Below are 27,591 nucleotides of genomic sequence, written 5' to 3'. Positions count from 1 at the left end.
AGTCACTCTCCTCCCTAATGGGCCATTCTGTCATCCAGCGCAGCGCTGAGTGACATGCAGACAGTCGCCCTCCCACCGCTTCTCGCCTTCTTCAGACCTCGGCCCAGTTGCCATCAGCTTGGCAGGCATGGTGTCAGTAGCTCACCTACATTTCAGCTACAGCAGCACTTTGGTCAGGCCAGGTGTCAGGACCCCACTGACTGGCCTGTAAACTCTCAGCCTAACGTGGCTCCAGGGCAAGATTGTCTTCATGTATGAAAGTCTTGAAAAAGAGCTGAGATTGTGCCAGAGCTCAGTAAGAGGTTATTACCCTCCCCCCACCCCCACCCCCAACCACCATTCATAGCACAGCTGGAATTGTTGCCTTGGCATGTCAGCATTTTCCAAATTACAGGTATATCATGCTGAAGTCAGCAGGATTGTTTCTGCTGCTTTGTATTTGACATGTTGTGACCTCTTGTATTTTTTTTACTTCAAATTCTTAACTATGGAAATCAGGCAGACTTCCATTCAAAAGCCTGGAGCCATAATGACCGATTCCTTTCTATATATCATAAAACATCACCATTTGAACTTCGATTTCCATTTTTTTGTCATCTGTCTCTGACACACGTAACACTTTTTTTAATCCAATGGCTGACTGGTGTATGGCTCAGGTGTGTCCTGCTATTTTATAATATTGATTGTTTTTAAACGCCAAGTCACGCATTTTCAGATTTGGGGTTTGCCTAGGAAGCCTACATTGGAGACTAATTCGAGGTGTAAGCAACATCAAAATTTTGAGTTATCTATGCATGAAAAACAAGAAAGTGAAAAGCTGGGAATAGATGTTTACATCAATCAGCGCCTATTGCACAAGTATTGGTCACAACAGAAATAAATTGTCACTTAACCTGAAAAAATCGAAGTTAATTGTTTTTGGCACAAGACCAATCAAACACCAAGCTAAAATTATGGTAAACTCAATTGAGATAGAAAGAGCGTATGAAACCAAGTTTCTCGGATTAGTAATTGACTCAAAACTATGTTGGAAGCCACATATTGATAACGTAAAAAGAAAAATAGCCAAAACCGTAGGGATCCTCTACAAAACCAAGGAAGTGCTAAATAAGAGATCTTTGTACACATTATACACTTCATTATTATTACCATATATGACCTACTGTGTGGAAATATGGGGAAATGCCTGCAAAACAAACACACTCCCTATTCTCAACCTACAAAAAAAAGCAATTCGAATTATTAATAGATCAAAATATACGGAACCCACAAATCCACTATTTATCAAATTAAATACGATGAAATTTTATGACCTGGTTGACTTTAAAATCGCCCAATTAATGTACAAAGCACACAATAACCTGCTCTGCCAAAACATTCAGAAGTTTTTCGAAATTCGAGAAAGCACCTATGATTTAAGAGGTACCAACTTATTCAAAAAACTCAAAACAAGAAGAAACATCAAGCAAAGAAGTGTATCTATCAAAGGTGTTAATCTGTGGAATAATCTCGAAACGGACCTGAAAATGAGTAAATCGCTTGCTGAGTTCAAAAACAAATTCAAAAAAATAGTACAAACAACCTACATCAATCAGAGTTAAAATGATAAATTCTAAACATTAAATATAATGATAAATCAGAACTAAGTTGATAAATAGAGAAAGGTATATAAATATCCATTATGAATACAAGAGAAAATTGACACAAGAGTGCCAGGGTGTGGATGTATATAATCCCGATACAAACCAAAAATTGTAAAAATATCACGGATAAGGGTATAGTATGAGCCTTAATGGAGACATCTTTCTTCTTACTTTTTTTCTTTTCTGATTGATATAAAAATGATGTATTAGATATAAACACATAACACGGGGTAGGACTAGATACGTTTTTTACTTCTTCCTACTCCCTTGAACATAATAACTGTGTTGAATGAAGACTGATTTCTTTCTTTTTACTATTTTATCTACCTTATTTTCTGTCAAATTATTACTGTATATGTTTTATGTTCAATAAACAACAACAACAACAACACAATCCAATCGTTGAATGTCCCGAGAGAGCATAAATCACTCGCATACTAAGTAACCGTGGTCACAACTGTTAAAAATGGTATGAATGCAAGAGGAATAGGAAAGCCAGGCTTGCCCAAAAAAGAGACAAGCCTTTATAAAAAAAAATAATAATAATAAAAAAGGAATGACAAACCTTTACCAGCGTTATGGCTAAAGCGTACCAGAAGGGAAGGCTCAGCTCTTGATCCCCATCATACAAGCTCATCTACTTGTATGAAACTAAAGGTAATGCCATGCCGACGGCTTCCCTGGCCTTGTCTGGGATGGGCTCACTAATCTCTTCTGATGTACAGTAAATGCCTGAGCTGAAGTGATGATCTTATCTATTATTCATCCTTTGAAGACAAAAACTAAATGCTTTCAGTCTGCTGGGAGTGGACGTCCAGCACTCTTTTAAAAGAAAAGAAAGACAATTCTCGAAAGCTATTCACAGTTTGTATTACTGTATACGCGTTGTGGTTCTCTTGTCCTTTTGAGACAAGCTATTTATTTTCTCCTTGCCTTTTGCAAGCGTTTTAGTGTGTGTGTGTGTGTGTGTGTTTTATCCTGTTTTGTTGACCAGCGTCATGATTTGGACTTTTCTGCATCGCCCCATTTTTCTGTAAATAAATATTTTTTTGTTGCAATCTTCATCTGAGTTTACATTTGTAGAGTCCAATTCTATCTGCAACCTTCCGGACATCGTGACACCACTCTGGTCGCTGTCATGCACATCTTTTAGACCACACCCTTGCCAAGAGGTCTCGGTCTGTTTGTTTGAAGTGCAACAAGATTCGGACCATGATGTTCATGATTGCCCAAATGGACCACATATTTCGAGAAATCCAGAAATCCATTTATATATATACAGGTATATTTTTATCAATCAAAGCAAACCTGTCAAACGTGAAGCTGTGCAAACATTCAAGCACAAGACAAGTCAAGCAACACTGGTCACCTGTGACATGATCTGACTCATGTCAAGTCAGAATGATTGGTTGTTGTTCTATTTGATTTTTCATTAGTGAAAGCAAGAATGAAGTGGAAAATATATCAACATGGAACTGGCAATTGCGAGGTGAGGAAGTGTTGGCGGAGTGTGTAAACTGTGGGCGGGGGACAATTTAACAATATGAGATTTTGTTGTTTGTGTGTGTGTGTGTGTGTGTGTGTGTGTGTGGTGCTCAAAAGCTGACTGACAATGAAAAACTTTGTGAAGCCTTCCATTGATTCACAAGCTGCTTCTTATCTTAGGTGAAGGTAAATAAAGCAATCTGGCAACACCTCTCACCTTTTATCTTCAAAACCGTGGTTCTTTTTTTACTGAGAAAAAAGTCTGTAAAAAAAAAAAGGAAAAAAAATAACAAGAAAACACGCCCCAACAATTTGATCAAGCTGTTCGACAGTGTACAAAAACATTAGCGTCTAGAAAAACACACTTTTATTGTGCCATTTATTTTGAGCGTTCGTTGGACATGGTTTGGCCTGTCACAATGAGCGGGGGCAAGTGAGTTTGTGCCACGGAAACGGAATTTAATCAGTGTGCTCAGTAAACCATGTGTAAACTCAATTTTCCTTGTCCTATACTTTCTCATTTTCTCCCAATCTGTCTGTAATTGTTCACACAATGAATAATGTGTTTCCTCACACTCACAACGCCTTTGTCTACTTTTTGATTCTCACTACTGTTAATATGCTTCTTAGTGTTGAAAGATATTTCAGAGTTGAAACTGGCTTCAATTTCAGATGAACATGAAATTCAATCAATCAATAAACACGAGGACTGCAGGACAATGCATTTGACAGAAACACTCTCGCAATAAATGATTTTGTCTGACAATAATGTGCACGTAATTTAGTGGTAACTGCCCTTCTTAATTAAAGCTCAAATTATTAAAGTCTGATATGATTCAAATCGACTAAAATGTGTCCATTTTCAATTCTAATATGGATAAAATAATGATTGTGTGTATTATCATTCGCTTCCCGATGATCACACTGTGTGAATGAGCTCAGCTCATGCATTAAGCATGCAACGTCAACTCTTCATTCACGGGACTTGAACACACAGTTTTCATCTTTTTAACTCTAAACACCACCACACTGGATTTCAAATTAAACAAGATGTGCTTTAATTACAGACTTTCAAGAATATTTATAATCGTTAGGTGGTCCCAGTTTGTGATATAGCTTGCTGCTGTGTGGCTTTATGCTGTGGAGCGGCTTCTAGTTGTGTAACATTTATTCTTTACTTGCCCAGTACTAACAGACAGCGGCAAGTTCTTTGAATGATTGGCCTTGACCTTTTTGTCCTTCAAATTAGAAGGCTCAGCGTAACCACTGATGATGAAAAGTTAAATACATTGTATTGGTTATTTGTCATTGGCCAGTGTTATCGTGTGAAATAGTCCAATCGGCCTGCAATGCAGACTCTGAGCAAACTTGTGACTCCTGTATTAGATCTCGTGTGGGTTGCAATGCATTGGGTAAAGTTGATTGTGCTTGTGGCAACACCTGTGCTCCAGTTTCCATATCTCTCTCCATGGAGTGCATTGGGAAAATCATTTTTCTGAGCAGAAATGAGAGAACTTTCCCCTCCCTAAGGTGTCCTCTGCTCGTGTTTACCAGTGATTAATCGCTGCTGAGTTTCACAGGCAGACACAGCGACAACAAAAACACCTGAAAGACAGACAGTGAAAGTGTAAGAAAGAGGAGCAGAAGAAGTAAAAAAGAGTTGATCAGATCACATTAGAGATATGGAGTAGGAACACAGGTGTCATTGAGAGTTGAGTCTATACATTCATAAATTCAGTTCAAAATGAATTTAAAATACACAACTGATTACGTTTTAAAGGAATGTGGCTGTTGAATTGCATTCATGACAAAAACCTTGTTGAATTATCTATCTATGGCCATGAAATATGGGGTAGCTTCCATTAGTGAGTGTATGAAAGTCACTCAGCACCTCTGCTTTTATACAAAGCAATTTGGTGATGATTCCATCGATTTTTCCATTAATGAATGACTTCAAATGAAATGAATCATGATTTTTACATGATGTCTGTAATCACAATAAGTGTGGGGAATTGAATGTCCTCAAATGTAAAAATATTCCGTGATTTACTGTCAAGCAGTCCTGAGTGTGCCCTGCCTCTCACCCAATGTCAGTCTATAATAGGACAAGTGGTACAGAAAATTGATGGATGTATGAATATTTTGGGAATATTATCATGCTGTTAGATGCTGTCCTATGATATGATATGATATGATATGATATGATATGATATGATATGATATGATATATGGTAAAAGATAGTGATGGGAAAATGAAGCTTCATGAAACAAGTGATATTTTTGACTCCTCTCAACGGTGCTTTTGGTTCAAAAAGCAAGACTAGTGGAATGGAAATGTTGAAACTTCCACTGCATCTTTCAACCAAGAGTGCCACCTAGTGGATCTCTAAATGATCACAAGTGCCTCATGAAGCTTCATTTGTGCCTTTCGAGTAAAAGGGGCACCATAGTGGAGAATTTGCTTGTGAATCTTCTTCGCAGTCAATGCTTTCCTAGTTCGATCCAGCACCTTCTTTTGTCAATTTCACATGTTCTAACTTTACTCTGAAGTGTTGATTTACTAGCTTTGCTAGTTCTTAAAGAATATTTACATATTTTTAAAATCATGTTTTATTTTTTCAAGCTCCGAAAAAAAGAGTTTGTGTATGTACGTCAGCAGAAACGAGAAAACCAAACACCTGAAAGAAAGAAAACATTCCAGAGTGAATGTAGGTCTCACAATGGAATTAGAACCTTGTCTTTGTTTGTGCTTCCAAAGATATTTTTTTTTCCTGGTTTCCACCTTTCGGTCTCCTCTTGGCATCTGCTCATCCAACCTCTGGCCAGTACTGTCGTAACTGCCCCCTTCATCTTTTTCATCTCTCACCTGCAAAGACAAATGCTTATACACACATAAAGCCACAACACAACAGAGAATAAGCATGCGCAAGCAGAGAGAGTAATTACTTGTACTAGACAAGCAGCAAACAAAGGATCATGTGCTGCATTTTTGCCTTTTTATAGGTGCTTATTTTGGGGGTGTTGTTTCGTCACTGTCTTGCTACATCCGGGAAAAAAGTGAACACAAGACAACAAAATTGTAAACTTTCTTTTTCTTTGAGTCCTTTGGTCAGTCCCCAGGATGGTGAAAGTATTTAAAGATCACGGTGCAATAAATAGGTCGTTCACTGTGAGACCTAAGCACTATTTTGTGGAACTGCACAGAGCTAGAGAACATCCTACGGAAATGTGTGCTGCAGTTCCTCAAATAGCTGCCACTACCAGTAGCGTGTGGTGAAGTTCATGACAGTAAAAAATGCATGTAAAAAAGGAACCCAAAATAGAAGATAAGCCTAGATTTAAATGTTGACCTGAATTGAAAACATTTGTATTCAAGGACCTTTATACACTGTTCAGCAATGTGAGTGCAAGGAAAACAAGGGAATATCTAATATAAGGTCAAGGTCATTGTTGTTGTTTTTGCTGATTTCCCGCACATCCCTGGCCACTACTCTCATAGACATCATGTCTTAATACTTTGTCGGGTGCTTTTACCCTGAGCAAAAAATTAACAGACTAGGTAGCTGCCATATTTTCACAAGAGTGTGTTTCAGTACGCCACACGCTGATTTGGTTAACACAGACAGCGTGAGGTCAACAAGGATGTAAACAACAAAACACCTCTCCGACTTACTCGCTTGTGTTGCATGTGTTTTATTTGCTTGTTTGTTTTCCTCCCACCCTGTTGCATGCCATGTCATCAAAACCCAGTCAGCCAACACACTTATTTGGTCAAGTGGTTGCACACAATGAAATCATGTGGATCCAGATAAAAAAAAATAATAATAATTCAAATAGATGTGTAGTCTACTTAAAAATATATATCTAGACCCAGCTGATTTTATTTCGTACAACCACTTGGTGGTAGAAAATTAAGTAAATTCAACACACTTTTTTTTTTTTAGCATAGGCGGGTCTTAGGTTGTCCACCTAAAATATCCAATTTTGCTGTCTTGTATTGGTGGTGGTGGTGTGTGTGTGTTTGGGTGTGGGGGGGCGGGGGGGGGGGGTTACAGTGTAGATCCCTTCCCTTTAATCAGGTTGGATAAGAAAAATAGTGTGCATGTACACTTTTACATTGTTGGCCATATTTTACAGATTCTGTTCTCAAATTTACTATAGTATGCCCCACTTTTGGCAGACTTCCTGCCAATAAGAAGCCATTACCTTAAAATGTGTTGTGCAGAGCTATCATCTGAGTCTTTGTACAGTGCATGAGAAGTGAAAGACTTTGGTTCACTTGGGTGTAGCACTCAAACAGTCATGTCAGCATTTTATTTGTTTTGCTCAATAGCACATGTTGGCTGGTTAAAGATTTTTGTTTGATTTTGTCTCCTGGAGTATTCACTTTGTATATATCCGTTCCAAACCCCTGATGTGAGTTTTTCTCCAGCTCAAACAACCGCCGTTTGGCTAAATATACAGTGTGATATTGATACGCTGATGGATTTAAGCAGTGTTGGATCCGGGGATGTCTGCATGTCTGCTCACCACGTTGTTCCAGACTGCGATATCTCGACATCCATCATCAGCATGATGATTTGCACAGGCCCTACTTTCATGGTTCCCAAGGAAATTATTCTTCTGAGAAAAATGATGAGGTGAGGTTTCTGCTATGTGTCCATCTTCGGTTTTAAGGGTGTGCCCTTGAAGAATACGGTACTCCAATTCTCACTGAGGCTTTTTTTTCCCTTCTCCTTACTGAATGGAGCTCCCCCCAAATGTAATTTTGTAAAACAATTGGCTATTTTGCAGTAAAGCTGACAGCACTCTTTCAGGAATACCCGTTTAAAATACATGAGGTTGGATTGCATTTGAGTACATCATTGCAACGATTTGCTGTTGTTGTCAACATAGCAGCTATGAGAGTTTGGATAAACCAATAAATCCAAAAAAGGTTCTTGTGACGTTGGGCTTCCCATCCGATATTGTCGCAGCAAGTCACTTACATGACTTATTTGGGCCGATTTTAACCCTTTGCAGTTGTATGCCTTTACTGACACAGTCCTGCCATTAGTCCTGGCCAGGAGTGGTGGGGTGTTGGGGAACTCACCGGAAATGGAATCATGAAAGTCAGAAGCATGGACCAATAATGGAACCACATAACAATGTCATTATTATTGTCAAATAGAATGGAAGCCATTTATCCAACCTTGTATGAAGGAAATATACACGCAATCGCTCCGAATATAAAAAAAACAACAAACAAACAAACAATAAAACAACAACCCTAAAACATCTTTTCTGAGATCAAAGTTGATAACCAGCCATGAGTTGTGATGGCATAAAGACACCCTTGCAGAAAGATGAGAGTGCTTTACATTGCTACACTGGCTAATGGAGTCTTCGTGATGGAAGAACGTGTTCCTTTCTGTCGTATTTGACGTGTCTGCTCATGAATGAAACATTTGACCACGAAAGCAATTTGACCATCTTTTTTGAATAGCGTGACACTATTATAGAGGAGGTGAGTGCACTAGGACACATTAAGGTATTTTGGACATGTAAATCATTCATAGACTGGAGACATGAAAATGACCTTATATTGGTTTGAGTTTTGGTGAATGTCATTTCAAGGGACCTAGAAGGATGGGGGCAGCGCATTGGTCTGTGGTTGGCACATGTGTCTTACATTTCAGTGCTTTGGGTTCAAATCTCCTCCTGTATAGAGTTTGCACACGGAAGAACTGAAATGGATCCCTGAGACGAGACAAGACACAGGTCGCTGATGGTAGTGGTAGACTTCCTTGACTTGTGTGCGGGCAGCGTTTGATTGGTTCCCACTCAGTGGCGGTGTGGATGTGGGTGTGTATCGTTGTTTGTCTCCATGTGTGCCCAGTGACTGACTGGCCACCAGTTCAGCGGTTATTCCGCTTTCGCCCCAAGTCAGCTGGGATAGGCTCCAGCAATTCCCACGACCCTCTTCAGGATAAGCGGTCTTGAAAATGGAATGGAATGGCGATAAGACACATTTGCATTAATTGAATTTTTAATCACAGCCACAAGTGCCATATTTCCATATCTTTGAACTCGATATCCATCCATCCATCCATTTTCCGAACCGCTTGATCCTCACTAGGGTCGCGGGGGTTGCTGGAGCCTATCCCAGCCGTCTCCGGGCAGTAGGCGGGGGACACCCTGAATCAGTTGCCAGCCAATCGCAGGGCACACAGAGACGAACAACCATGCACGCCCACACTCACACCTAGGGACAATTTAGAGCATCCAATCAGCCTGCCATGCATGTTTTTTGGAATGTGGGAGGAAACCGGAGCACCCGGAGAAAACCCACGCAGGCCCGGGGAAAACATGCAAACTCCACACAGGGAGGCCGGAGCTGGAATCGAACCCGGTACCTCTGCACTGTGAAGCCGACGTGCTAACCACTGGACTACCGGGCCGCTGAACTTGATATGTTTCGTTTCATTTTACTAGCTAGAAATAGACTTTTTAGAATGATTGTTTTGACATAACAATCAACAATAATTTACGAAAAGGTCTCCAATTAGATATTATAGCTTGTTGCTTTCGATTGGACTTTTCATTAGAGCTAAATCAGCCTTTTTTGACGGAGGGATCCTCATTAAATGTATGCATTTAAAATTTCTGAAAGTGTAGAGAGGATGAATTGAGAGCTGCAGCAATACATTTCAGCAGCCTTTGGAAAACAGTAAAGTGCCGGGTAGTATTGATAGGATGATAGATTGAAGCCGCTTTGGTTGCTGAGAACGCATGTCTGACTTTTGTTCTGCTCATCATGGTGGGCCAGACTTAACAAGAGTTACATCAATGTAATGGTTTGCACAGGCGGTGGGGAAAAAAGAAAAAGAATTACGAGGTTGATGTTGCAGTTTCTTTTTTTTTTTCGGGGGTTGGTATGCTTCAGAAGATTTTCCAACCAAGCTGTTTGTTTCATGCTAAATGGATCAACTCCAAAAATGAATGTGTTCTGTCAAACAATTGGTAACTGACCAGTTCCAAATGCTATCACGCGAAAATTTGTGTCATCAATGTATTAACATTAATGCACTTCCTTAAAGCAATTTTGCAATTATCGGAGTCCTGTATGTAATCACAGTGGTTTAATATCTGATAATTTCAAAATTGGCGCAGCTGTAGACATTTACATGGGGAACATTTAGCTTTGGTTTATTTTATTTCACCGAGAGAACTTTTTTTTTTCAGCTACAGGCTTGTTGCATAAAAACTAGGCCTTGAACTTCTAGCACAAGTCAAAATGAACCACAAAAAAGACCCACATCAACCACCCACTCATTCATGTGCACCCAGATGATGCGTAAACATGCATATTTTGCCCTAAAGTCCCTCCAAAAGCACATTCTCCTCTGATATGACATCAGGCAGCAGAAGGCAGGCTCCCTCTCGGGTTGAGTCGATGTGAAATTAAATAGTAAATCATCTCTCAGAAAAAGACATAAGAGTTATGTGTGAGTCAAGGGCAACAGTTCTGGGCTGTTTAATAGGAGATGAAGAAGACTTTATGAAGGAGATAAATAACAGCTTAACAAACAGCCTCTGTGTGGTTCCCCTCTGCGAGTGGCCTCAGCGACTTCAGGGATCGGCAGAAGGAATGAGAGCCAAAAATCTATATTCCTCAGAAGACATGAAAAAACATCATGTGCAGTGAACTAGTGGATAGACATTCAGAAGGGGAACCTGCTGGGAGGGGGTAGCAGTGAGGAGCTGTGGGGGTGAGGGTGGCATCTCCAGGGAAGTGATAAAATATCTAAACAAAGGTCTTAAGCTGTGTTTTGCACATTACTTTAAAGCTACGGCGGGGTGGGAGGGCATCTCTTTGATATTTCAACATAAATTGCACATCACTGCCACATATATGAATCGCTACCTTCAACTACCACTCGAGAGTGATCACTAACTTCACACTGAAAGGCAATGGCAGCGACATGACAAGGTCAGAGAGCAAAATAAGTCAATTCCATGACATAAAAAGCTGATGTTAAAGAATTTAAAATGTTTAAATGATGTCTGGGCGGCCCGGTAGTCCAGTGGTTAGCACGTCGGCTTCACAGTGCAGAGGTACCGGGTTCGATTCCAGCTCCGGCCTCCCTGTGTGGAGTTTGCATGTTCTCCCCGGGCCTGCGTGGGTTTTCTCCGGGTGCTCCGGTTTCCTCCCACATTCCAAAAACATGCATGTCAGGCTGATTGGACGCTCTAAATTGTCCCTAGGTGTGAGTGTGGGCGTGGATGGTTGTTCGTCTCTGTGTGCCCTGCGATTGGCTGGCAACTGATTCAGGGTGTCTCCCGCCTACTGCCCGGAGACGGCTGGGATAGGCTCCAGCACCCCCCGCGACCCTAGTGGGGATCAAGCGGTTCGGAAAATGGATGGATGGATAAATGATGTCTGCAAATAGACTGATCATTTTAATGTGCTGTTTGTAAAAAAGCCGCACTTGACAGCACACAGTGTGTTAACGGTGTGGCTAGAGTAATCACACTAATCTTGGTTTGTCCTCTACTTTTAGTTGGGTGGCACTTTTGTCTGGATATAAGCCGGTACACCATCAACATCATGGTAGTGTGCAAGAGACAGATTTTTGGGGGAAAAAATATGTATATATTATTATGATTATATTTTTGCGGGGCATCTCAGAGTATCAGGGAAAGCATTTACCATAAATAGTGTGGTCCTATTTACATTGTCTAAGATAGCGGGTGCCGGTCTGGGTCTTCTCATTCAAGTATAACGCTCGCTGTGATCGGGAGCCTTTGCTCGAAGTCCTTCACTGCCCAACAAAAATACATTGAGATCTTTTTAAAGCATGCCAGCTGCAGTACAAAGAAAAAAAAAACGTATCCATGTATGGTTAAGAAATCATGACGGAGTATCAAAACGAAAGCTGTGACGATACACAGTCTAGCACCAGATAAAAAGGTGCCTGTATTTTATAACTTGTCCTTTAACTTTGACTGTATACAGCCAATAGTCCCTTAAGCTTTTTACATTTTTATCTGCTCTTCATTTCTAGGAGAAAAAAAAAGATTGTTTCCTGTTAACAGCCTATAAAAGCTTTTACGTCCCACATTGTTCATAAAAAGTGAATGACGCATGGCTCCTTGCACCATGCCTGACATTGTGGCCCATGAGAGACAATGTTATGGTTCATCGGGGCTTCTTTTTGTGAGGTGATTTCACCGGAACTGGTTTGCTATACATAGTATATGCCCTCTTTTCTTGGAAGAGCACCTCGTGTGAACAAAGAGACCTCTGCCAGCTTTGGTAAATTCCAATGTGTCTCAGTCCCAAATACCCGTATAGTGTGTGTAGACCAGCAATCTGCATGTCGGGTGCGTGATCCAGCGCCTTTTCGATGTGGGAAAAAATACATTGCTGTGACTTCTCGGCAGACATACAAGCACGATCGCACAAACACATACCTCCGTGCTCTTCCAAGGTTCATTTGTCAAGATGACAGCTGGACCCTCACTGAGGTGGAGTTTGCCAAGCAGAATCCTATGCAAGCCTGCTTGAGTGGGGGCCAGAACATCCCTCGGAAACATTTTGACTTGCCAAGAGGATGCTCTGCTTGGAGAGGGTGCATTTACAGTAAGTGTGTGTGTACGTGCACACGGTTAGCAGGTTGGCCCGTAGTGATAGAGCATGTGTGCTAATGAGAGATAGCAATGAAGTGCTGCATCGCTTCATTTTGGCAGGGAGCAGCCACGCTTTGTCAGGCTTCCGGTCAATACCAGGCGCACCCACTGCTCTGCAATAACACCTTTGCCCCCCCTTACCCCCACCCTCCTTTCAGATGGGTATCCTTGGACGTCCTTTAGCTATGAAATGCCAGTTGCCCAAATGATTTTTCTCGCCACGTGATCTGCCCAGATGTGTAGACAAGCCCAGCTGTTGCTGTACTTCTTCCATGTGAGTTTCCAAAGGAGAAGCTCACGCAAGAAAGAGAATGCTTGCTTGATTACACTGCATCTGTTTTTTGCGGTGCCCACTGTGGGTTAAAATGCAAAGATGACAGCGGCACTTGCGCCTTGCTGTTATTTGACACGAGTTGTTCAGCTACTGAACCCGGTTTCAACGTAAAGTTGTTGCTTTGCTTATTATGAGGAGTGGATGTAAAAAATGTATGGCTGTGATGTCTTTTATTTTAAGATAATATTTTCAATGTCAAAAATGCAAATGGAATTATGTATTTCTCCCATTTTTAACCAATCTGGTACATTCTGGTACATACATTCCAAGAATTGAGGACCGCCGTGCATTGCTGTGCCTTATTTTGCCTTGTGCACGAGAGATCGATACACTGAAAAAAAAAGTAGTGTGTTAAATTTATTCCATTTCATTTCGTCAAGTGGGTACACAAAATAAAATCATCTGTCTCGAGATACATATTTTAGTCAATGTACAGTCTTCTTAAAAAAAATGTGGATCCAGATGATTCCAGAGACGATGAGTCCAGAAACATTTTATAAGCAGGCTACCACTCCAAAAAAATTATTTGGCTCCAGATACTTTTATTTTGTGCAACTACTAGATGAAATTAAATTGAGTAAATTCATCACCATTTTTTTTCAGTGCACAACTTGATCAAAATCTCTTGCTGTTGTCACTCCGCCACCACCTCTATCAGTGGATGGTGGCACAGCGCACACTCTTTTGCAACAACGGCACATACCCACTGAATGGATCTGTTGGTCGACAGCACAGCTGTGCTGGATGCAGTGTGAAAAGGCCTCAATCTGCTCACCCCTTTTTTTCCTCCATTTCCTGTCTTGTCGACATTTGCGTGTCACCCCATTGTGTGTGTGCGTGTACACAGAAAAGGTGTACAGTGCATGTGGCTTTGATGGTGGCTTCCATACCCTTGAAGTCCCTGACGCTCTTTACTCTAATTACCCAGATTGGGTTTGCTGGGAAAGGAAGCGTGAGTACCAAAGGGTCCTTGATTCTGTCCTTGTCCAAGCCTATGGGAGCAACTTGGAAAGTTATTCATACATCCATCACTTTTCCCCATTTCACAATTTAATCAATCCCCTAATGAAAAAGTGACACAGGCAGAAGATAGAAAGCCCTCACACGGCAACCCTGAAAAGCCACAGCAAAAGGGTGCGGCCAATCTTTGTCTGAAACGACAATTGCTGGCTTATTTTGATTTTTTTTTTTTTTGTTACCTCTGGGTAGAATAGCACCTCTCATTTGGCAGAAGCGTGCACTATTAAAGTCCAGACGTCTTTCTTGCAGCAATAACAGGAAAAGTCATTGAATGCTTAACTTCAACGTCTCTATATTATTCTGACGAATGCGAAAGATGGTCTTTTAATATAGTCCCATGCATCACCTCGAGCTATTATTCGACTGACACAAAGGCACATTGAGCGCAACTCTCTTATCAAACAGACTCGATAAAACGGAAAACATCTTTATTATTCTCTATTTTGTTTCCATTTTAAATGTTGAATCGCATTGTTCCGAATAAGGCAAAGCACTGAGATAATTAAAATCCTTGTCTGCGGTCACCATTTGTTCATCTGTGTTAGCTCAGGCACTGAAGTAACTACATAATGGCAGAGACATTGAATTTGGATTTTTTGGCTATATAACAGCACGTGCAGCCACAGTCTGTCCTTTACAAAAAGCAATAAATAGGACGGGTGAACCAAAAAAACTATTTAAATCGCATGTAATCCAACTGCATTCATTCGTTCCAGTTAGAAATATATCGATATGTACAGAATCATCTTTTAAGGCCGTGTCGAACGGAGCGGCGAAAGCTAGCAAGTGTTCGTGAACATAGCCGAAGTTATTTTCTCAGGGCTCATTCAAGGTTGCAAAGACATAAGCGTATCTTACCCAAACGTGTCAACTTTTTGGAGCGCCAACCTGTATAAACTACCAAAAAAATCCTTATAAAGAGCAAAAAATCCTTATAACATACCAAAGCATTTTATATGTCAAAATAACGGCAGAAAAAAACCACGAAATTTTCAATGATATTTATTGTAGATCTCCATAATACAATGTCTGGTTAATGTCTAATCATCATTCTACTTAGTGGCATTACTGTGTTCAGAGTTGTATTCCTGCGTTACTTTTTTCACCAACTCCAAATCATTTGGAGTTGGTGAAAAAAAAAACTGAAATGTTCAGAATCCGTATGATTTGTGCGATACGGCCATATACGTAAGATTCACCACAAAATCCGTATGAACTATCGCTAAACCGTATGAGTCGACAGGTATGCTTACCAATAACATCAAAACTCTTGTAACATGCACTGTATACTCCAGCTCATTGCATACCCTGTGCTCGATACAGCACCTCCTCTTCGCTATACTTCTCCAAACTATTTTTGGATATTTGTTCTTGAAATGATTGATGCTTTGACATTGTTGAATTTCCCCATTTAGACTGTTCCATATTGTCATGCCCACACAAGCTTTTCCTTGTTGTTCTTGAGTATTTTGTTTGGAGGTTTAGCTTCTCCCTGAAATTTTAGCATCCCTCTCATTCAAACTACAGTTTCGGCACATTACCTGCAGGAAATGATGTATTGCTTTGTTAATTAATTGCTTGACTTGCTTTGACAGATATTATTTGAATGCAGGAGCATGCAGAAGACAGTAAACGGAGAGGGTGACTCAAAGATTTTAATACAAAATAAGATGAATTGTATTGGACTGTGTATGCTAAGGGTGTGTGTGTGTGGGGGGGGGGGGGGGGTAATTAATTGTAGTTGTTCCGAATGGATGAAAAATGCGGCCATGGAAAACAATCAAGGCACTTATTTTGTTTTCCTCCCATTCGTAAGGATGACTTCCTCCAAATGTTTTTGCGCAAATCTGTTTTTCGAAGGTCTTACTTGCAGTGTGTTAAATATATTTGTTCTGTTCCTTTCTTTCTTTCTGTTTATTTCACCCATGGCAGATTGATTTTATTTTTTACAGGGGTCTTCGATTGGATTAGTATTATGCTGGCCATTTCAAACAAACTCTTTCTTCTTGACATTTTTTTAGTTATTTGGATTTATGAATTTGCCATGTATTATTGTGGAAGAAAAAAAAAGGATAACAGTGAACCCACTTTATTGCAGCTGGGGGTGGAGAGTGGTCCACAAAACACTTTTACACACACATTAAAAATGTATTTGAATACCAAATGGATAGAATGGAAAGAAACTGCAGTATGAATAGAAAGTTGAAGTTAAAATGACCCCTGATAGCCAAGCAGGCATGTTAACAGCTTCAGAACAGATGCAACAATGGTGGAGGAGAGGTCTGAATTTTATGCATGTGTGCATCGGAGGTTCTATGCAGAGAAGCTCTTTACAAAGTGACCAGCTCCGGGTTCGGAATTCTTGTGACATTAATTCTTACTTTTTCAGCTGTTTTCACAGCTCCTCATTAACAGGGATCATTTTGAGAATAAGTCCTCGATCATGTTTAAACGTAGCCTTATATGCATCCATGTGATCACGTGAACGCGAATGGCCTGGACTAAGAGTAAGGAGCATGTGCGATACCAACTCCAAACAGGACTGCTTGAAAACATGAGTAAAATCAAAACGAACAGGAACCCCTAATGGAATTTATGAGTGCTATCACTTCCTATCTGGGGAGGATTTATTCGGCACTGCCAAAGCTAACGGACTGAAGTAATTTCATTTTTCATGCATGCTGTCTGTCCTCACAGAGACCCGAAGCAAAGCAAGTGAAAGTGATGGGAGAGCGCAGCATAGGGGAGAGATCAGACGAAATGGGCGGAGGACCACTGAGCCTGAGTAACGACTTGGAAAGGAGGGCGGGGGAGAGAAGTGTCGAGACAAGGCACGGGGAGGGGAAACAGGGCTTGAGCCGGAAGGATTTCAACATATGGGAGTGTGATAATTGCTTTTATCTTCAAATGGGACCCAGTAGGAAGCTGGAGCTGCCACGTTGGCCTGTCCTTTTGTCTGTTGTGAAGTGAATTGAAAGTGAAGTGAACCCCCCCCCCTCCCAAAAAAGGAGGCGGGGTTGCAATATATGTAGACAAAGCACTTAAATGCAGTAAAATCGAGAGATTGACAAACACAATAGAAAACCTAATGGAATGTCTAACCATTGAAATACATAATAAAAAGGCATCAAATATCATCATAAGTTGCATCTATAGGACACCAGGATCATGTATTGACACATTCAATAAAAAACTAACAGATATGCTCAGTTACAACAACGATAAGAAAACACGAATAATATGTGGTGACTTTAACATTGACTTATTAAACCCAAATGGACACAAAAAAACAACCGACTTCATAAATACTATGTACAGCAACAGCTTTTTCCCAGTAATCCTGAAACCTAGCAGAATAACAGTTGACACGGCCACATTAATAGATAACATATTTATAAATAAGATTGATCATAAAATGGAAAGTGGACTTCTCATTAATGACATAAGTGACCACCTACCTGTTTTTGCAGTTTTTCATAATTATTTTGATAGAAAAGCTAAGTCAACAACTCACATAACAGAAATAAGACTAAGAACCCAACGCTCCACCGATGCCTGTAAGCAAGACCTAGAAAAACAAAACTGGACCGAGGTCTACTCAAACGAAGACCCAAATACAGCGTTTGAAGTATTTCAGTCTACCATAATCTCCTTAGGGCGGGCCGGTAGTCCAGTGGTTAGCACGTCGGCTTCACAGTGCAGAGGTACCGGGTTCGATTCCAGCTCCGGCCTCCCTGTGTGGAGTTTGCATGTTCTCCCCGGGCCTGCGTGGGTTTTCTCCGGGTGCTCCGGTTTCCTCCCACATTCCAAAAACATGCATGTCAGGCTGATTGGACGCTCTAAAATTGTCCCTAGGTGTGAGTGTGGGCGTGGATGGTTGTTCGTCTCTGTGTGCCCTGCGATTGGCTGGCAACTGATTCAGGGTGTCCCCCGCCTACTGCCCGAAGACGGCTGGGATAGGCTCCAGCACCCCCCGCGACCCTAGTGAGGATCAAGCGGTTCGGAAAATGGATGGATGGATGGATAATCTCCTTATATGATAAACATTTTCCATTAACTAAAGTCTCCAAAAAGTATAAAGACCCAAGTAAGCCATGGATAACGAAAGGCATAGAAAACGCATGTAAAAAGAAAAACAATTTATATAAATTGTTTTTAAAATTGAGAACTGAAGAAGCAGAAAAAAAATATAAGACCTATAAAAATAAACTAGGAAATATTATAAGAACCAGTAAAAGAGATCATTATCATGCACTATTAGAGCAGAATAAAAGTAACACACAAGAAATATGGAAGATACTTAACCAAGTAATCAGAAATAGTCCTAAAAAAATGGATTATCCAGAGTATTTTATCAAAGGCAAAAATACTATTTTGGAAAAAACTGCAGAAATAGCAACTGAATTTAATGAGTATTTTGTCAACATCGGCAGTAACCTAGCAAAACAAATTCCTGATCCAACAAACTTGTTTAAAATAGATAGATATGTAGAAAAAAACTCCTCCACGATGTTCCTTACTGCTGTAAAACAAGAAGTATCAAATATAAAAACTTTTAAAAATAAAAAGTCAACTGATTGCTTTAATTATGATATGACAATAATAAAGCAGATTATAGAATATGTAGTGCGACCTTTCACGCACATATGCAACCTGTCATTCAAAGCGGGTATCTTTCCATCAAAAATGAAAATTGCTAAAGTTATTCCAATCTATAAAAGTGGAGAAAGACATCGGTTTACAAATTATAGACCAATATCACTACTACCACAATTTTCAAAAATATTACAAAAACTATTTTCTCGCAGACTTGATAGCTTTATACAAAAGCATGCGCTGTTAAGTGAGAATCAATATGGCTTCAGGGAAAAACGGACCACCTAAATGGCAGTTATGGAGTTTGTGGAAGCAATAGCCACTAATATAGACAACAAAGAATTTACTGTTGGGGTTTTCCTAGATCTAAAAAAAGCTTTTGACACAATAGATCACAGTATATTATTGAAAAACTAGAAAGATATGGCATTAGAGGTGTAGCTTATAAATGGATAAAAAGTTATTTAGAAAACAGATATCAGTACGTGCAACTCAACAATAAAAAAACGAATCAACTAAAAATCACTCACGGAGTTCCTCAGGGGTCAGTGCTTGGTCCAACACTATTCATCTTATATATAAATGATATCTGCAAGGTCTCAAAACAATTTAAATGTGTCCTATTTGCTGACGATACAACTTTCTACTGTTCTGGAATAAATCTGAAACAGCTCCTGACAACCGTAGAAAACGAATTAAACAAATTAAAAAACTGGTTCGACAGAAATAAATTGTCACTTAACCTGAAAAAATCGAAGTTAATTGTTTTTGGCACAAGACCAATCAAACACCAAGCTAAAATTATGGTAAACTCAATTGAGATAGAAAGAGCGTATGAAACCAAGTTTCTTGGATTAGTAATAGACTCAAAACTATGTTGGAAGCCACATATCGATAACGTAAAAAGAAAAATAGCCAAAACCGTAGGGATCCTCTACAAAACCAAGGAAGTGCTAAATAAGAGATCTTTGTACACATTATACACTTCATTATTATTACCATATATGACCTACTGTGTGGAAATATGGGGAAATGCCTGCAAAACAAACACACTCCCTATTCTCAACCTACAAAAAAAAAGCAATTCGAATTATTAATAGATCAAAATATACGGAACCCACAAATCCACTATTTATCAAATTAAATACGATGAAATTTTATGACCCGGTTGACTTTAAAATCGCCCAATTAATGTACAAAGCACACAATAACCTGCTCTGCCAAAACATTCAGAAGTTTTTCGAAATTCGAGAAAGCAGCTATGATTTAAGAGGTACCAATTTATTCAAAAAACTCAAACCAAGAACAAACATCAAGCAAAGAAGTGTATCTATCAAAGGTGTTAATCTGTGGAATAATCTCGAAACGGACCTGAAAATGAGTAAATCGCTTGCTGAGTTCAAAAACAAATTCAAAAAAATAGTACAAACAACCTACATCAATCAGAGTTAAAATGATAAATTCTAAACATTAAATATAATGATAAAACAGAACTAAGTTGATAAATAGAGAAAGGTATATAAATATCCATTATGAATACAAGAGAAAATTGACACAAGAGTGTCAGGGTGTGGAAGTATATAATCCCGATACAAACCAAAAGTTGAAAAAATATCACAGTTAAGGGTAAAGTATGAGCCTTAATGGAGACTTCTTTCTTCTTACTTTTTTCTTTTCTGATTGATATAAAAATGATTTATTAGATATGGGCGGCCCGGTAGTCCAGTGGTTAGCACGTCGGCTTCACAGTGCAGAGGTACCGGGTTCGATTCCAGCTCCGGCCTCCCTGTGTGGAGTTTGCATGTTCTCCCCGGGCCTGCGTGGGTTTTCTCCGGGTGCTCCGGTTTCCTCCCACATTCCAAAAACATGCGTGGCAGGCTGATTGGATGCTCTAAATTGTCCCTAGGTGTGAGTGTGGGCGTGGATGGTTGTTCGTCTCTGTGTGCCCTGTGATTGGCTGGCAACTGATTCAGGGTGTCCCCCGCCTACTGCCCGGAGACGGCTGGGATAGGCTCCAGCACCCCCCGCGACCCTAGTGAGGATCAAGCGGTTCGGAAAATGGATGGATGGATGGATTTATTAGATATAATCACATAACGGGGTAGGACTAGATAAGTTTTTTACTTCTTCCTACTCCCTTGAACATAACTGTGTTGAATGAAGATTGATTTCTTTCTTTTTACTTTTTTTATCTACCTTATTTTCTGTCAAATTATTACTGTATATATGTTTTATGTTCAATAAACAAACAAACAAACAAACAAACGAATTACCCTTGCGGATGAATTGAGGATCTGTCGAGCAATCAATCATCCACCGTAATTAAGGTGGGTGCCCATTTTAGGGTTGAACTGCAGCTAGCCTGTTGTTTGTTCAATCTCAAGGCTGCAGAAATCCTCCCAAGAAAACACCCCATGCACACCCGCACAATTAGCAGTGACAGGATATTGTGACACCTCCTTATCATCTTCTTCTGGCTGGAGCTGATGCTTCACCTCTGTTGGATTAGACACACAACTCGTCTTCCTGTTGAGGCTGATGATGAGGTGATAGGCAGTATCTGTGATGTGACAGCGATTTTTTTTTCTTTTTTTGGCATCAGAGCGCCGAGGCAGGATGACACCTGTCTCGTATGGAACAGCCTTCCCATGGCCTTATTAGTTGCTCGGGCCCCTTTTGGGCAGCAGCACGCCATTCCTGCTGTGTCAGACGAGAGGCTAAATTGGTTCCACAAGTGATGAAAGACAAAGTCAACTTCAACCTCTCCACTGAAGTGCGAGTGATTGATTTGGGGGAAAAAAAGATTCAGCGGCATTCTGTACTTGTGTGATCACAAGCCCGCTGCACTTGTCGATGTGTAACAATCTTCCTAATTACTCTGCGATGCTACACTCTATAATAGCGTGTTGTCTCATCATGTTCACACCTGGTGTTTACCATCCATGTTTCAACATTCTCACACAAGAATGTGGAGTATATGCTCACGAGCACTGGACCATTATGCAAAAATAATAATCATAATCACAATTATTTTGATTGAGATTGACATCTCGATTATGAAAACGATTGTTCATTGATTTCAAAACTTAGCCTTGATTCAGCTGCTAAAACTCAACTACTCCAAACTGTGATCATAGCTTCATGCCCATTCATCCTTGCACCTTGAACACTTTATTCTTGAACAAGGTATTAATTTTGTCATGTACAAAATGACCTTGTAAATATCAGGCGGAATTCAAGCCTCTGGCATTTTCATGCTATTACGTCCACACGTTTGATGCCTTGCATCTGTGCATGCATCGAAGAAGCATTACCCTTGAATCTTTCAACACGTTTCAAACTACTTCACCAAAACGCGTTCAAACCACTTTACCCAATACGTTCAAACGACTCTGCAGTACGTTCAAACGACATAAACCAATGCAAAATGTTTACTCCACATTGGCAGGTCCACACTTGCATAGTTTTCCATTTCCCTGTCTGATTATTATTTTGCTCACCACCTGTTTGCATTCCTAGCATGGTATCAGGTAGTCTGTGACGATTAAATTAAACAGTAAATCTATGGTGATTTTTTTTTCTTTCTCTTCAAAACGTTGAATTAATTTTTGAGCTGCCAACAGGCCGATCCCTGCAGCAGCCCTAATGGAGTCCTTGAGCGTGCGATAACTTGAAATGCCAGTTGGTGATAAATGTGTGTGCACGTCAACATAACAGTGCGCGCCCTCCGTGTTGTTGTTTTTTTTTTTTTCCGCGAGCACTTCCTGTGAAAAAATTGCAATATCGGCTTGCCAAGATCACAGTGCAAGGACAAAATGATTAAACTTAGAGGCAGCAGATCACGAGCTTCCCTTTGAATAATAAGCAGCTCATAATATTGCACATATACAGTCACACCAAAAGAGGTGTGATACCCGTGTGTTTCGTTATTTTCTCTCACTAATGTTATTAATTGTGTATTATTCTGTTTGCTTGTGGTGCCACAGATTCGTTCAGATCAGGACCAGGATATCTCCATCCGATACAGCATCACTGGGGTGGGAGCAGATCAGCCACCTAACGAGGTCTTCAACATCGAGCCTGTGCTTGGAAAGATGTTTGTCACCAAACCTCTGGATCGAGAACATCGGTCATCTTACCATGTGAGTCTATCGACACGCACGCGCACACAGCCATGACAGTCTGTCAAAATATTTGTCAGGATATGACCGCTGCTAGATTGTGTTGTTATATAAAAGTCGTCGCTAAATGTCGTTAACCACGACTGCATTTGTTTTTATGTGCCAGGGTTTATCAAAAGTAACAATCTTACCTTCCTCGTCTATGCCCAACTTGCTCTCCCTCTTATCTGTCTCTTATATGTAAATCAAATCCAAATCATAGACTAGTTAACCAAGCGGCCCTGACCTATTTTATTCGAGATGAGCAGCCTTATTCCCCAAAAGAAACTCCAATCAATGAGCTGATTTGCCGAGGCAACAGCTGCTGAGTTCAACCCTTGATTGGTTGTTCAGAAAGCCGTTGTGAAATACATTGGCATGGTGAGTCACGATAATAAGCTGTGTGCATTTTTCCTGTGTTGAAATCTTACAGTAGTTGCTGTAGGATTTACAAGAAGTTACACATGTTTAACATGATCCCAAAAAATTTAAAATAATACGGATTGATTTCATTTTAAAATTGTACTTGTTGAACAAAATTCCACTTCAAAGACGGAAGGAAGCAAACTCCTTTTGTATTTTGTTGAAAAGCATTTTGAAACCATTCACTTAACTGGTGAAAAAATTATTTTTTAAAGACAAATAAAGTATCTTTGTTCCTCTATCTATGCCTGCAATTTATAGTGACAGAGAGAACAAACGAATGATCTACTATGAAAAGGGGAAAACTTCCCTCTTTTTTGTGATAAATCTGTTTGGTGGAGTGCCGTGTGGGTTATCGAACTTAAAATATGTGAATTTGCCCAATAAAGGTTAGGCATCACTGCAGTTGAGGACACTGGCCGCTCTGCTTTTAATACTTATAATGTAAATCCAAAATTCCATTTTGCCTTCTTTAAACACAACACTCGCTGCTATTGAATTAAGAGTGCGACCGCATGTGGGATGATGGGAGGAGAGCGGGCTGAGATAAAGGACCTGGCTGTCGGCCGCCGAGATGGGATGGCAGTGCACGGATATTGGGTGCAGGACAGATCAGACAATGTAGTGGAAGAAGTAAAGTTAAATTAACCTCGAGGAGACCTGCAGATGCAATTTCTTTGGAGGTGGAGAAAGGAAGCAAATGGTGACGAGGAGCGGATCGGCTCTCGTGGAGAAGATCTTCACCTCTCATAGTAGAAGAACCCTGCAAAGGATGTTGCTCATTCTATGTCCCGCTGCAATGGAGCCTGCAGGCGATTTCACTTATCTGTCTCTCATATCCTCTTAGGAGCCAGAAAGCGTATTCCCCATCAACCAAGCTCAGATGAGAGAGTACCTCAATTCTCCATACATGACAGCGCAATTAAATGTGATTTCGTCAATTTACTTGTTCAGCCTTCGCCCGCGTCGAGGCTTTCATCCCCCGACTTTTACTTCGCTTTTGATCAGTATACCTTGGTTCACATAGGGTAGAACTCTCATATGCCACAATGGTTGTTTGCTCGACACTGATTTCTGGCATTTTTAAAAGAAGAGATAAGCCACTGTTTTATTTGGCAGAGTAAAAGGAAAGCACCGTTTGATATCAACTCAACATTGTTTCCAGCAGACAGGAATATCACTGAATAAGTCATGCTTGGAGATATAAACAATCCCAAGAACGGTGAAGTGAGTGAGTCCAGGTTTCGAAAGAAGGAAAGTCTCTTCAGTCTGTTAAGTAGACCTTCACCTATCATGTGGAGGAGGGGGATAATCCTCCAATCCCAATGTTCCCCTGATTATTCAGTTATCTTTTCACATTGTTATCCTTAACATTCGTCTTTTTGACTCGACTTCATAGAAAGCAAAGCTGTCAAAAAAAGTATACCATGTTTTGATTCCTGGTGAAATCCCGTTCCACTGATCCGAGCACAGCTGAGGGGAATTTGTGATGAGCCAACTATGTTTGTTATTCCGAGATGCAAGCAGGCAGAGCGCTGTTAGCCTTAAATGGAATCCAGACTCAGGCATACAGTTGCCCTGTAAAACAGACACAGCTTCCAGTCGAAGACATTGTCTCGTGTTTTACTTTCTTCTAAGATAACAACAACTTTTAGAGATGATGTCAGGAAACAGCACATTATCATACAGTGATACAGTGCATGTCCTCGCACGGCCATAATGTTGCCTGTGACCTCAGATTGTCCTCGACTTGTTTTTTGGAAAACTTTTTTTTTTTTTTTGGTCCTCAGATGAACTCACACAATAAACGAACAATTTTTAATATGATAGGCCCAAAGTGAACATTCATAGCAGGAGTATTTAGCCTAATTCTAGGAATGTTGACAAATAATACAAATGTTTGTTTTTATTTTACCTTCACTTGGGTGTTTGTCAAGGAAACTTTTATCTCTTTTGGAGCATTGTGTGCAATGTGCTCCCTTTCTTACACACCCACAAACATTTGCATTCGATAGCTACCATACAAAAGCAAGAATTAAAGTGTCAAGGCACTTTCCACAGTGTAAGACATACGATGTGCGCTTCTATTATCTTCTGCTCAGCTAAAAAAAAAAAAAAAAAAAAAAAAAAAAACTTATTCCAGAGCATGTGGGACAGGAGAAATTGGAAGAAAATTTGCAGTATAGTTTCTTCCATGACATATGAGAGAAGTAACCAATTAACAATGATATATTTTAGTTATTTACACTTTATCAACCAAACACCAGAAGGGCAAATTCAACCGCAAACTCTCCACTTTCGGTAGAAATTCCAACATAAGAAGTAATCCAGTATTCCATGAATGTTAGCCAGTACATCTGCAGGCCCATAACCAGGGGCTAAGGGGGTGGGGGGTTCATTGGAGATGGGGGGTCTGGGCTTAAACGACACGTGGGGGGCAGGGGGCCATCAATAATAGTATGATACATACCATAAGCAGGTTTGAACGGAAGTGTGGAACTGTCAATGTGTAACAAGCATCTTTGACTGGCAAACTCATTTACAATACAATACATACAATACATGCTGATTAATATAGCGCTTTCACAACAGCGGCAGCTGTAGCAAAGCGCTTAACAAAACAGTTAACATAAAGTAAAATAATAAACACAACACATAACATAAAACACGGACAGTCGTGCAGTCCTAACCACTTTTCCATCACACGCTTTGTTGTTTGAAGCAGTTTGAGATGAAAGAGCAGAGAATCAAAGTGTCCTTTAACCAGTGGATCAGAGACGTCATGCTCAAAATGTGCTCACGTCGGCTACAAGCTAAGTTTCAAAGTCAACAAGAAGCTGTAGCATCCATTGACGAAAAAAGAGATTGGTTCACTTCTCCTGTCCCATGGAAATCCATTTCAATTCCAAGCGGTGACTCTCGGTTCCAAATACGCATCGGCGCTCTGCGCCAACGCTCCTCTCTCCTCATCCTCAACTTCAGCAGCCATCCATCCAGCCGCACCAACGCCGACTGTCCAACAGCGCCGACATCTCCACTGAACAAAACGGGGTTGGGAAAAATGCTGCCCATTACAGGCGCAAAACACACAAGCGCCCCAGTTCTGTCATTTGTACATTTGTACATATTTGGAAAGTACTGTACGTATGAAAGTGTTCAATGCTAAAAACATAGCAGTTTTCTCCATAAAGCCACAAAGCTAGCTATGTTATATCGCTACATTCGCTGAGTAAGTGCGTAAACATTGCTATGTTTTTAGCATTTAGCCTCCATTTTATCAATATATTTGAACTTACATTGCAAATATGTTCAAACATGTTTGCATATACCCTTGAACGTGTACAAACTCGAACCTACCGCGTAAGGAACTGAAGGACTGATTGAAACTGTGTCTTCCAGCTCCGAGCCCATGCTGTGGACATGAATGGAAACAAAGTGGAGAACCCCATTGATTTGTATATCTTCGTTATCGACATGAACGACAACAGACCGGAGTTCAAGAACCAAGTCTACAATGGCTCCGTGGATGAAGGCTCAAAACCAGGTACCAGCATGGTGACAAACAAGCTGAATCATCCAAGCGCCTCAGTAAAACGAAATCTATCTTGAAGAATGTTGACTGCTGACAGTTCCTCAATGTTTTAAAAATAACGGTGATTGTGTTGCCGGTTGGGCTTTTTAGTTAATCCATTGTAGCAGTATCGTCAAAAATCAAAGAAGGTGCTCAGGATGGAGACGCAGGATTCAAAGTACCACATTGGGTCACTTCATGTCTTCAAACAAGAGTGTTCTTATATGTGTTTCATCTCAGTAACCGCATAATTATTCTTCTTCAGGGCATTATCGCTTCTTCTCTCGTTCCAAAAATATGCAAGAACTGACAAATCTACAGTTGTTTCTCTGAAAGACAGCTGGGCGAGACGCCAGTTCACCCGTGACCCAAATGAGGACAAGCGCTTTTAAAAAAAATGGATGGATCGACATTGTGCTATATTACCAAGCTTTAGTCCTCTCTTCCTTCTTCTCTCTCTTGATTTTGTCCCCGCTGTACACCATACACTTCAATGTGTGCGTGTGCGTGTGTGTGTGCGTGTGTGTGTGCGTGTGTGTGTGTGTGTGTGTGTGTGTGTGTGTGTGTGTGTGTGTGTGTGTGTGTACCATTCAGCTAAACAATAATCACAAAACTGAGTTTTAGAATATTTTGTGCTCCAGTGGTTTCGGTGGAAGGCCAATTACAGACTTGAATTACTTTGCAAAT

General features: G+C 40.4%; 1 protein-coding gene across 1 annotated transcript in view; it reads left to right on the top strand.

The window, feature by feature from the left end:
* Nucleotides 1-27,591, top strand: part of LOC147210664 (cadherin-4-like) — a 209,991-nt gene that overhangs the window by 150,722 nt on the left and 31,678 nt on the right. The window contains exons 6-7 of the mRNA XM_086114441.1: nucleotides 22,737-22,892; nucleotides 26,733-26,877. Coding sequence (XP_085970567.1) covers nucleotides 22,737-22,892; nucleotides 26,733-26,877 — 301 coding nt within the window. The remainder of the gene's footprint in view (nucleotides 1-22,736; nucleotides 22,893-26,732; nucleotides 26,878-27,591) is intronic.

The sequence above is a fragment of the Hippocampus guttulatus genome, chromosome 1 (assembly GCF_054856545.1).
Source record: "Hippocampus guttulatus isolate MCC_2025c chromosome 1, RoL_Hgut_1.0, whole genome shotgun sequence".
Classification (NCBI taxonomy): domain Eukaryota; kingdom Metazoa; phylum Chordata; class Actinopteri; order Syngnathiformes; family Syngnathidae; genus Hippocampus; species Hippocampus guttulatus.
This window is presented reverse-complemented; position numbering and strand designations above follow the sequence as displayed.